Source organism: Triplophysa rosa, linkage group LG17 (assembly GCF_024868665.1).
Source record: "Triplophysa rosa linkage group LG17, Trosa_1v2, whole genome shotgun sequence".
NCBI lineage: Eukaryota > Metazoa > Chordata > Actinopteri > Cypriniformes > Nemacheilidae > Triplophysa > Triplophysa rosa.
This window is the reverse complement of record NC_079906.1, coordinates 13,814,552-13,826,816: the sequence shown is the minus strand read 5'-3', so window position 1 is coordinate 13,826,816 and position 12,265 is coordinate 13,814,552. Positions and strand designations below refer to the sequence as shown.

The window sequence follows — 12,265 nt, the reverse complement described above, 5'->3', positions numbered from 1 at the left end:
AAACACATTTAGTACACACTTAGCAAATAGGGGGTTATGTACTGTGGTTAAGTCAAAAAATCCAACAATGTAAGGTCACTCTTTTATGTGTGTTATTATAATACTGCTTAGTCAGTCACATTTACAGTAATCCGACAACAGCAACAAGTGGAATTGATGCAAGTCTTTATTTCATGTGCCTACATTTACAGTCCAGAACATCTTCACAAATTCAGACCTCAAGTTTAAGACAAAGCAACAGGCCATTCTAGAAATTGTTTGTGTTACTGTATCATAAATATATAGGTTCATCTCCATGTATATATAGAATCTTCTTTGAAATAAAAGTTGTTTGCCTACTATTATTTACAAAACATACTGCCCTACTGTGTTTGGGGCTGAAAAAGAAACATCCTTCACATAATTTGGTTCAAAACCATCAGGTCTTGTTGTTCATCTAAAACTCTGTGTAGCTCTGTATGTGAAATAATGTTTCTAATTTGTTACCATGGGAGGCTGAAGTCCCACTAAAGTGACAGATTTAGTTGCATCACATTTCTTTCTCTTGAAAGGAATGAAAAACATCTAACCTCTATATACCTCTACAAATATAACACAGCAAGAGGAGATTTCTCTACAAGCATCATCAACTCGTAGCATCAAAAGTCATTTTGTAATCCTTCTCTCAGTGAGTCTACAAGTGGTTTGAAAATATTTCCATTATTTTAGAGTCCCTTTAGAGAGCAGAACCCATTACTCTAATCTTGATTTAGTTGGATTTGACCTTGTGGTTGTTATTGGCTGGGGATCAGCTGACCGTGCTCGACTGCTTGCTGTGGAGTTTGCGCCACCTGTTGATGTTCTTTTGGTACTGTGGCAGCTTCACCAGAGTAGATCCAATCATTCAGGTGGGGATGGGGGGGCAGAAAAATCTGAAGAAAAACTTTTAAACAGTCATGAGGTGAACGATGACAGAATTTTTTTTTTTTTTGGGTGGATAACACCTTAAGGGACTCCGTTAAAGAACGGTACCTTTGCCGGTGCTGTTTAGAACAGACCACAGTCCTTAAGGTTCTCTTTGATGATAATGTCCGTCACGGCGTTAAACACGATCTCGACATTCTTTGTGTCTGTGGCACAGGTCAAATGTGAGTAGATCTCTTTCACTCCCTTCTTCATGTTCAGCTCCTCAAACTGTTGCTTGATATAGGTGCTGGCATCATCATACGTGTTTGGACCTGGAAATGCCATATATGGTATACGTATTCATTAAAGAACGCTCAGCTGGACATTCGAGCATCACTTACCATCATATTCAGGGAAGCAGATGCTCAGGTGGACTTTCTTGATCTTCTCCAGAAAGAGATCTTTCTTGTTAAGGAAAAGCACAATGGAAGTTGTGGCGAAGAACCTGTGATTGCAGATGCTGTTGAAGAGATGGAGGCTCTCGTGCATTCGATTCTGAGGTGAGGGCGAGAAGAGAAAAACCTTTCGATTCAGACCTGTACTGCTAGATTATCTCAGGTATGGTCATTATCAGATGTTTCTATGGCATCTGTGAATTTTTACATTTTTGTGCATTATAATGTAACCATAGAAACTAGTTTTTTAAGGATCTGCACTTACCACTTCGTCGTCTTCTACCAGCACCATGTCGTAAGCGCTCAGGGCTCCACAAAAGATGATGCAAGTCACACCCTCGAAACAATGAATCCACTTCTTTCTCTCGGACCTCTGGCCACCCACATCAAACATCCTGCTGCCACATTAAAAGCTTTCATTTAAAAATGTGCTGTTGGTTCATTTTTCATAAGTTGCACCCATGTAATACACTGCTATTCAAAAGTTTAGGGTTGCTCGAGTAAAATGTTTCTCTTGACCTTACAGATATTTTGACCTAAATGTTATGCCAACATTAGTTTCTTTCATTACAAAACTAAAATTGTATTTAATAACAATGTTTTAGATTGGATAAAATTAATTAAAGGTCCAGCATATGACATTTTGCAGGCTCTAGCGGTGAGGTTGTGAATTGCAACCAAAGGCTCACTCCACCCCTCCCTTTTGAAGCACTACGGTGGCTGACACAGAACTAAGATGTCATCAGGTTTTTGCTTCTTTTCTGAAGGAGATCATGTATTTACGAAACATGTTCTGTTGAGCAGTTGTCCGTTTAGGGCTACTGTAGATTTCATGTAAGGGGACCTAGCTCATTCTAAGGTAATAAAAACATAACTTTTTATACACCTCTGAAGACATATTTATGTATATTATATTGCATTTATGTCAATAGATCCTCCAGTAGAATGACACACTAGACCTTTAATCTTCACAACTGCACTTTTAAGTTGGAAATTATTTTTATTTTTTTCTATTATTTAATACTACTACATAGTTTTGATTACTTCCTTGTGGAACTGTAATGTGTGGAAAATATTTAGTGACCCTAAACTTTTGATTGGTAGTGTGGTGGTGTCAGGGGCGTAGCTACACGGTGGCCATGGGTGGCCACGGCTACCCCTGAATGATGGATGGCCACCCATCTGGCCACTTCTGTTGTGTGAAGAAGTTTTAAGATGTGTGTCGGTGTTTACGGAGTGCTGCGCAGATCATTTAGCGTATGCACTGAAAGTAACGCGAGAACATTACTCTCGCGTTAATACGATGTCATACGCTGACGCACTGACACAAACAGTCTGAGCGCTATAGCTGAACAGCTGCTAACCGCTTCGTGACATTATACTGTCTGTGTACCATGGAAGTTCATCACGAGCAGAAGGATCAGGTCAGTAAAATCAGTCATGTTTAACTGGATTTCATTCATTAATTACATTTTCGTGAAAGTTTAAGTTGGGGTACTGCAATGTTTATTTTCTATTAAAAAAAAAAGCTAACTTACTGCAAACGATAGCTAGCAAATTATTTTAAAATAAAGTTAGCACATGAAAGCATTGCAAATAAATGGTTTACTTTTCGTTCTTTGTGTATGTTTTTGACCAGCAAACTATGTGTAATTGAAGAATTGGTGTAAATTACACTAGAAGTTAAAGAATTTCTGTCCTTAAGGAGTTTTTGGTCACCCCAATAAAATCACTGGGTCTTACCTGTCCACCTCTAAAAAAAAGTTCTGGCTACGCCCTTGGGTGGTGTATATCTATGTAGCCTATATTTCTCATTCTTGGTTGGTAATTAAGGTGTTTTTGATTTAAAGCTGGCCTTGGGTCTCACTGCAGTACCAATTTCTGTCCTAACTTGACACACCTGAAGTAGAGCTCTTTGCAGGAGAACTGCTCCTCAATGATACCAGTAGTCTTGACACGAGATCTTAGCACATCCTGCTCGGTGGGGAGGTAGTCTGGTGTGCAGATTCTGTCTATTTCATCAAGATAGCTGTGAAAGATGAACCCGCCATTCATTTACAGGCATATTTGAATTATTTACCTGTTTTACAGCCCTTATAACATCTAGATACCAAGCTAGCAGGGAACAGAACTTTGGCCAACTTTAAAAGTTATTTCTTAAATTTCCCCAAAATGTTCTTCATATAACATTAAAAAGGCATTTAATCAACATTCTACACATCATAAGAACCTTATTTTTACATTGTTAGTGCAGCGTTTAGTGTTTAAAAACAAACATTCAGAAACTTATTCTTAACTTAATAGGAATTCTAGTCAAACGTTTTTAGAACATATTTTTGTTATCTGGGTAGACTGTCAAGTATTTAGTCCAGTGAATTGTATTCTCAGTTAAATATGATATGACATGATTTTACTAGGATTTAAATTCAGATTTTCAGGCATAACTGAGCTCTGTATGTACTGTTCTGTGTTTAAATGGATAGTTCACCCAAAAATGAAAATTCTGTCATCATTTACTCACCCTCGTGTAATTTCATACCTTTATAAATTACTTTGTTCTGATGAACACAGAGAAAGGTATTTGGAAGATTGTTAGTCATTTTCAGTTGCGAGACATCATTGACTACCATAGTAGGAAAAATGTAATGGTATAAGGTTCCTCAGAACTGTTTGTTTTCCTAAATTCTTCAAAATATCTCATTTTGAGTTCAACAGAGCAAAAAATATATACCGTATATATTTTTATTCCTACTATGGTTGTGTGATGTCCCAGAACTAGGGCTGTCAAAATGTTAATCGCGATTAATCGCATCCAGAGTAAAAGTTTGCGTTTACATAATATATTTCTCTGTACTGCTCATATTCATTTTGTATTTATAAACACATACACATACATGAATACATATTAAGGAAATATTTACATGGATTTATTGACAAATAATTTAAATTATATAAAAATGTTTATACATTTTTATATTTAAATGTTTTCTTAAATATATGCATGCATGTGTATGTTTTTATAAATACAAAATGAATATGCACAGTGCACAGACATATATTATGTAAACACAAACTTTTATTCTGGATGCGATTAATCATTTGACAGCCCTACCCAGAACTGAAAATTTCTAACATTCTTCCAAATATCTTTCTCTGTGTTCATCGGAACAAATCAATTTATACAGGTTTGGAACAACCCGAGGGTAAGTAAATGATGACAGAACAGTTTTGGGTGAACTATCCCTTTAAGATGTTTTACTCACTATCCAGCGGAATCGTTCAGCTGGTACTCCGCGGCTCTCTCAAAGGAGGCCTGCACGCCTGAATCCTTCCATAGCCTTATGATGACATCTGCCAGCTCTGGGGGCATGCTGCCCTCCTCGATGGAATCAGCCAGGTTCTGAAGCTTCTGACCATCCTGCTACATTACCATAAAGCAGTGTTATTGTCAAAAACAGAAATAAAAACATTGTTAACCATGGGTTTATTATAGTAAAAGTGTAGAAAACATGTTTGGGGCAGATTTATTACCATTTCTACTATTACAAAAATGTAATGATTAAAATATAAGGATATTGTAATAAAGCCATGTTTAGTTTGTGGTTACCATGTTTACACTGAAAATACCATTGTTAAACTAAGGTTACAGTAGTAAAATCATACTTGCAGTATTTAAAGCTGTACAGAAGCGGCCTAACAATTTACTACCGGATTTACAATTTTTTCAAATTTCTGACATTTATAAATTATATTCAGCGCATAATATCTATAAAACTATATTAACTAGTTCCTGTGGACGTGACTGATGATGCATCCCTGCTAAAAAAAAAATCACAGAAATTCTAATGCATCTAATAGAAATTCTAATGGCTGTCATAATAAACATATAAAACCATTACACAATTCCTTTGTGTAGTGTGTTTTGGGCCTTACTCCAGTATAATTTAATGATATTCTATTGATTCCCATTGGTCAGATAACACCCCACCAATAGAACCCAAAACATTACCAGTAGAACCATTGCAGTTTCTATTAAAACCAATACAATTCCTATTTAAATCCATTAGAATTTCTGTGATGTTTTAAGCAGGGAGGGGCGTGGCCAAAACCTGTCAGCATGTTGACAAGTGATTGTAAACACACTAGTTTTGAAGTCGTGTGTTGAAGTTGCTTTGAAGACCTGTGATGCTGGTGACCCGTAGTTGATGTCCAGCATCTCCATGCCTCTGATGATGGCCAGAGCAGACTGCAGGATGTTGCCGTATATAATACTCCTAAACGCCATTTGCTCTTCTTTCGTATAACCACCTTGATGGAGAATTCTTGAAGAGAGTAACAGAAGCAGATTGTGGATTTATGGGGAAGTGTGTTAAACATGGTAGATCCAATATTCACTACCACCTGGTGGTCATTGGTTATCATTACAATGATTATGTGTGCTTGTGTAAGTTTGGTGGGACTTTAAGGTATTGAAGAATGATTTAGCCAAACTGTAAATAAATATTAAATTCTCTTCAGGTGGTTGTGTTTAAACTCACTTCATCTGTTTTACGATGGTGCTCTTCCCAGACTCACCAGCTCCTGTCAGACAGAGAGAGAGAGAGAGAGAGAGAGAGAGAGAGAGAGAGAGAGAGAGAGAGAGACATCAATGTATGAAGACTTTAAAAAACAAGGTGAACACAACTTTTTGGAGATAATCTCTAGATATTAGGGGAGAGATTACAAATTACAAGCAGAATTTTTTTCTCATTGCTGTCTAAGTGAAAAAACGGATGTATTAAAGAGGTCTCATTTGTGGTTCCTATGTTCTATGGGATGTCCCTTTATAACACTTGGCTTTGCACACCCGTAAGCCTGATTTCCAAGTTATGTTGTTTAGAAGTCCGACTGTTTATATTTTGTTCTAATGTAATAATGAGGTCAAGCGGTTTATATCTGTCAGTAAAAGTCATAGATTGTCATCGGGGGTCAGGTCAGAGGAAGGCTCTCTAACCTGCTTATAAATTGACCCAATTGGATTTGTGTTAGAGAAAAAGCCTCTCAGAAGATCACTGACACTTTGATTCGTCTTGGAGCTTCTGTCGGTCCAGGTCAGGGGGTGGGGCTTAACTGTCTCCTATAGCAACTGTCACTTTTAAGTGTCCCAGTACTCCCTGAGGTGACTGCAGCCGTGGTGATGTGTTGAGAGAATGTGCGTCATCGCTGTTACATATCTGTCCTTTTTTTGCTTAAGCAACTAGACAATGTTTATTTCCTAACTCTCGTTTATTTCCTAACTCTCATGGGTGGTTTCCCGGACAGGGCTTAAGCCTTGTCCCAGACTAATTTAAATATTAGAGGTGTCTTGATTGAAAACAACTGACATATCTTAAAATATAGATAGAATATAAAATATCGATAAAATATAGATATGTCAAACACAGACATATATTAAAATATGTCAGTGCGATTGTTTTGTCTCGAGATGCACACCATGTTTTTTGGATGTATGTTTTTTTTTACATGACTTAATATCCTAATTTAACTAAGGCCTAGTTCTGGTTTAATATAATCCCTGTCCGGGAAACCACCCCTCAGTTTTAAACACATTTTACTGCTGTTACTTCCACCGTTTTTATAGAAAAATATTATTTACTACTTCCTCGTCAAATATTTCTTAACTAATTTTCGATGTTCAGTCATACAAAAGAGTTAATTAAGAGTCGGATTAACACAAAGTTTTCCATTTTTATTATCTTATATTTATTTTACGTCTACACGTTTGGAATATCTTAAGCTTCCTGTTCAAACAGGAAGTAGTTTATAGACCTTCAGAAAATCAGGTCAGTACTTAATAAGTGCATCTCCATCACAATATTTGCAGAATAGCTTTTTGATTTGAAGTCCGCTGTTGCAATAAACATTCAAAACTGGCCACCCTTGCTTTCTGTTCCCACTGGTGAACCTGCTCTTAAGAGGATCTGGGTTTAAATCGTCAGAGTAATCGGATTCTAGTCTTTGACAATATGCCACAATTGACATGCTTCCTCAGGTTGTGATCTTTTAAGCACACTGCAGAATGTTTGCAGAGAAATAAGACCAAATGTTGCAGAATTTATGGGATGTGGTGCTGAAATTAAATGCTACAAATAATCACGCTCAAATTAATTTGTTAATTTCAAAATGCTCTAAAAATTACACTTAATAATTTAATGCAGAACAGAATTGATTAACTCAGTGTGCTTCACTCACCTGCAAAAAGCAGCTTAAAAATTATTTAAAATGAATGAAACATTTTGAGTAAAATCAAATAGTGCTTATGTTATGTGAAAATTATTAAAATAAAGGAAATATATTAAATAATTATTGATATTTAAAATGTATGAATTATTTGTACATTTTGTGTTGTTTTTATTGTTGTCAATGTGCTACACCCTTGTAAAGTTAATGTTGACAAATATGTAATTTATGAAATAATGTTATGACATCTGGTTATCTTAAATCACTTTATCGAATCTGTCTGGATCTATCTGTCCACCTCAGCACATCCTTAATGCTTAATCCTTATAAAACACTTTGGATCTCCTGCTGTTCTTTCATTGGCATGAAGAATAAACCAAATGAATAAAATAGTTGACACTCATCCACCCCCAAAAAAATCTTCTTATGTTTCTGAATGGAGTATACAGCAGAGTATATGCAGGCAGGACACATCTATATGATTCACAAAGTCTGTCCAGACATCTTACCCAGCAGCAGAAGTTTAACTGTCTTTGCTTCTTTATCGGCATCCTCCTGGAGCTGTTTTTCCAGCTCTTTGGACTTCTTTGCCATTTCCTTATCCTCTGCACTTGCTCCGCTACCCATCTCGTCGTCTGACGATTCTCTGTCAAGTTCCTCAAGGTAAGAAATTTTGCCGGCTTCCACTGTGCTTTGCAGGCAGAGAAATGGGTGCAGGTTGCCCTGTACTTTTGATCACGTGGTACGGGGAGGGTTGCACGAGTTTTGAGACCCCTATTAAGTACGACTGACCCACCTCGGGACGGTTGAGTGGATACGGCTGAGACTGAAGAGGACTGTCCTGCTTCCTCCTTTGGGTGCTCTATCCCCTCTAATTCATCCGTGTCCACCTCAAAAGTCTTATTTTAGGATTGGGGAGGGCTTTGCTGATCTTCCTGTGTGAACCAGCCAATCCTATTAGCTCGGCTAACAAGGACATAAATTAAGGTTGGGAAAATTAGGACCATTGCTTTGAGGGAAATAAAGATATGACATTGATCAGATTTAGAAGTGGATGCAGGACTAAAGTGTGCTGGGATTGTGTGCTTGAATAATTGATGTATATTGAGTTTTTTTTTACCAAATCAGTCCTTGTGGGTAACTGATGTGATCAAATAATCGTACCTGTAGTGTTTCCTACATCATTTATTTATTTATTATTAATTCATTTTTTAGAAACTAAAAACATGTTAAATTCTTAAAATATAATCATATTTTTCATATTTTTGTGAAAAAAAATCTACTACCTTACTCATTCTATTGCTGCTTCTGAAAGTAAAACTCACTGATTCTAGGCATCACACACTTCATTTTTTGTGTTTGCTTTTTTCTTACATACGCTGTAAAAAACATAAAGCAGCTGGGGTGCCAGAAAAATGTAGTAAAATAACAGTTTTTCAACATAAAATTACATATTTTTCACGTTTTCTTGTAAATCTGCAGTAATTTTCAGTAATTTGACGTTTTAACCGTATTTAAAAATAAGGTAAAATCTGTAAAAAAAATAACGGTAAAATTGTAAAATGTAATCCTGTAAAATTACAGTTTTTTTTACAGTGTATGTTTTCCAATGCAGGACAAAAATGTAGTTAATCAAAATGACAAAAGTATCTAATACTTCTAAATCATAACAATAATACATTTTAATACTTCCCCAACATTTTCAGTTCTGCACAATTTGGCACTGCATATCAAGCTGAAATACCTTCACTGAAATACTGAATGTTAACTATGACTGACTCATTTACTCTGCATTCAGTAAATAAATCCATTTACACTGATCTAAAACCAGAAACCAATCCAGATCCTCCCCACTGGTAACCACAGTAACCTGAACTCTTTCCCCAGCTGGATGCATCTAACCAACTCTGCAAGATTTCAACCCACGTCACTTTCTGTAAGCAGATAGTCTTGTTGCTTGTGGCAGGTTGTGAGGACCCAAATCCTTAAATGCTTCCAAGAGGAATATAGCAAGCTAATCATCGTATCCTTCTCTTTAGCAGGGCCAATCTCATTAAGGTTTCTGTGCTCCAGCCCTGCCTCTAACACTCCAGCACAGCTTCTCTGATGCTGACAAGATTACTTACTGAAGGCCACATGGGGCAAGATGGGGTAGCTGTTGGGGGGTGAAAATAGAGGGTGATTTTTTCTTGCCCTTCTGATGAATGAGGAGGGATTGTGTGGGTGTGAGTGCAGTTGTGGACTATAGATTTTGTAGACTAGTAGATCTGGCAAAGCTGAGATAATGGTTTTGCACATCTGGTACTCTTATCAGCAGCAGAGGAAACAGGAAATCAAATCTTGTACTGTAATGCTGTTATTTTTAGCTAATGTGTGCAAAAAATTGCACACATTGATCATGTTTAACTTAAGGCTGGAATACACTACAAGACTTTTAAAATCTGAACAGATTTTTAAAAAACTTGACATCACACACTTGCAGACTTTTTGAACGTTTGCATAGAAAACAATACATGATCAAATTGAAATAACAAATGGTGAAACGCGTCACGCGTGTTCATTTTTCGATTTGATTTATTTACTCAAATAATGTTGATAATATAAAACAGTAAATTTGAAAAATGCAAAATAGAAGCGTTTGGTACCCTCTACATACTGTTTTGGATGAACAAATAAAATAAAATTACACCCACACCTTTTCCCCATGGTTTTTGTGATTATAGCTTTAATTTGAATTGAATTAATTTCCTTCAGGTTGTGATAAAAGCTCAATCTTTGTATTCTTGTTCTGTTAATCCTGACTATATTAAGAGTTTGACATGGTAATATGTGTGCATAGCAGTGATTCTTTATCATGTAAGAGAGCAGCACAGAAACATCTGAACCCTGTGGTTTTTCATGCACACACTAATCACTAAATGCGTGCTTTTACATGGACTTGAACTGCATTCAGATCTGACACTGAATTTAAACAACATGAGTGGTTTCCCCAGTAGAAGAGCTGTTTGAACCATTAATGACTCATTCTTGCGCTTGTGAAAAGGTGTAGTGTGCATAACGCCTATCAGCGCCTGTGAGAGCAGGCTATTTGTCACAACATAAATTGTACTAAAGAGAATTGTGCATTAGAGCAGTGGTTCTCAAACTTTTTCGTTGTAAGGCCCCCTTTGTGTAGAGTGCATCGCTTTGCTGCCCCCCAAATAAAGACTTATAATCTTAAATTTAACATTTTTATTTAAACAAAAACTTATTAGGTTGCTGAAATGCTGAAACATCAATTCTTTTGTCTGGTGGTCTTATTTTTCTGATGTTTGATTGCATAAAATCTATGATCAATTTCTATATTTCATAAAATGCCACAAAATCTGTGGCCCCCTGGATCCATCTCGGGGCCCCCCCAGGGTCCACGGACCCCAGTTTGAGAACTACTGCATTAGAGAACATCAGTTGTGTGAAATGTAATACTGCCACTGTGGCCTGTGAGATATTGCCCAAATAAAAATACAAAAGATTGGCATGTGTGCACATGGTTTTGAATGCAAATAAGGGGTTTGATGTGTAAGCTATCCCTCTTGGTGTAGATTGTTGTCAATGTAGTTGTGCCAGTCACAGATTCACTCAGACAACCAGATTTAAGAAAACATCTCTTCTTATCCACACGAGGGCGCTATCCACAAGAATACATTACAACGCCATTCCTAGTGGACTTTGTTACACGGCACGCTCGCTCATATTAGTAAGTAAATCCCAACGTGTCTTCAAAAATGTACTGCACCTTTATATGATTCTCTTTAAAGACTGCCTATTCCACACAATCTGACAGGAATTCGTAAATATTTTACGAGGTGCATAATTTTTCGTGTTTTATTTGCTTTCGCGATTTGACTTCGTTAGGTTTAGGGCTGCGTGTTTCAGTAAATTACCGTTTTTTCTAATAATCGTGATTTTTGAAGTCATACCTTACACATTAGACACAAAATAGTTGCCAATGCCCGTGTCATTTATTTTGGGTTGTTGTACAACAATATAAGTTAGTCTTAATTTTCTGGCCCTATCGGGGCGACACATTTTAACCGAGCAGTACATTGACTCGACTCACTGACCTCTGTGTTTTCAGTGTTTTGATGGTCAGCACATACACAGAAACATTCTTTTGTTATCTAAAGACCCCTTTATGTACATTGCTGATGAGGTTCAATATATGCTGGCACCGCGAAATATACAGGCATTCTCCATAGACAACTTAAATGCTTGAGATGCTAGCGTAGTATTACCTGACTGCATTTGAAACTGGACACGGGCTTTTGCCCTGTCCTGTCCTGTGTGCCTATGTTTTAGACTGTAGAAACTCTGAATACTTGTCAACTCTTTGAGTTTCGAGTCTCAGTTGCCTACATTTTTATGAAAGTTATGTTACCCATCAAACAGGCGACACAGACGTCAGCAACCTCTATCCTCTCCTTCCGTTGAAGCGTCCAGTCCTGAGCTTGTGATTGGTTAGTCATGTTCCCTGTCACTCTTTATCTTGTCTCACAGGCCTGTGAGAAAGAGAGATGGATGCATTGCTTTACAATCATCACATTACCACACACACACTATTTACAGCCCGCATGCTGTAGCCAGTAACATCCACATTCACTGGCTTGTTCCACCTGATTCTGTGGTTTCCATGGAAACCAAGTGAAGTGACAGCATGCAGGCTGCGT

The 12,265-nt window shown here is 37.1% G+C and overlaps 1 protein-coding gene across 1 annotated transcript; it reads right to left on the bottom strand.

Moving 5' to 3' along the window:
• Positions 1-129: 129 nt before the first annotated feature.
• Positions 130-8,425, bottom strand: gnat2 (guanine nucleotide binding protein (G protein), alpha transducing activity polypeptide 2). The gene is made up of 9 exons (XM_057357455.1): positions 8,069-8,425; positions 5,879-5,921; positions 5,521-5,662; positions 4,604-4,761; positions 3,241-3,369; positions 1,606-1,735; positions 1,287-1,440; positions 1,012-1,217; positions 130-911 (listed from the first exon to the last, which is right to left on the bottom strand). The coding sequence occupies exons 1-8, from the start codon at positions 8,184-8,186 to the stop codon at positions 1,027-1,029; spliced, it is 1,065 nt and encodes a 354-aa protein (XP_057213438.1). The 5' UTR covers positions 8,187-8,425; the 3' UTR covers positions 130-911; positions 1,012-1,026.
• Positions 8,426-12,265: the final 3,840 nt, after the last annotated feature.

What these genes read in the sequence shown, in the direction of transcription:
- gnat2 (XM_057357455.1), bottom strand. Translation starts at nt 8,186, where the DNA reads ATGGGTAGCGGAGCAAGTGCAGAGGATAAGGAAATGGCAAAGAAGTCC. An exon ending in ACGGGTCACCAGCATCACAG is followed by an intron (nt 4,762 to 5,520) that starts GTCTTCAAAGCA and finishes ATGGTAATGTAG; the next exon opens with CAGGATGGTCAGAAGCTTCA. An exon ending in TGGTAGAAGACGACGAAGTG is followed by an intron (nt 1,441 to 1,605) that starts GTAAGTGCAGAT and finishes CCCTCACCTCAG; the next exon opens with AATCGAATGCACGAGAGCCT.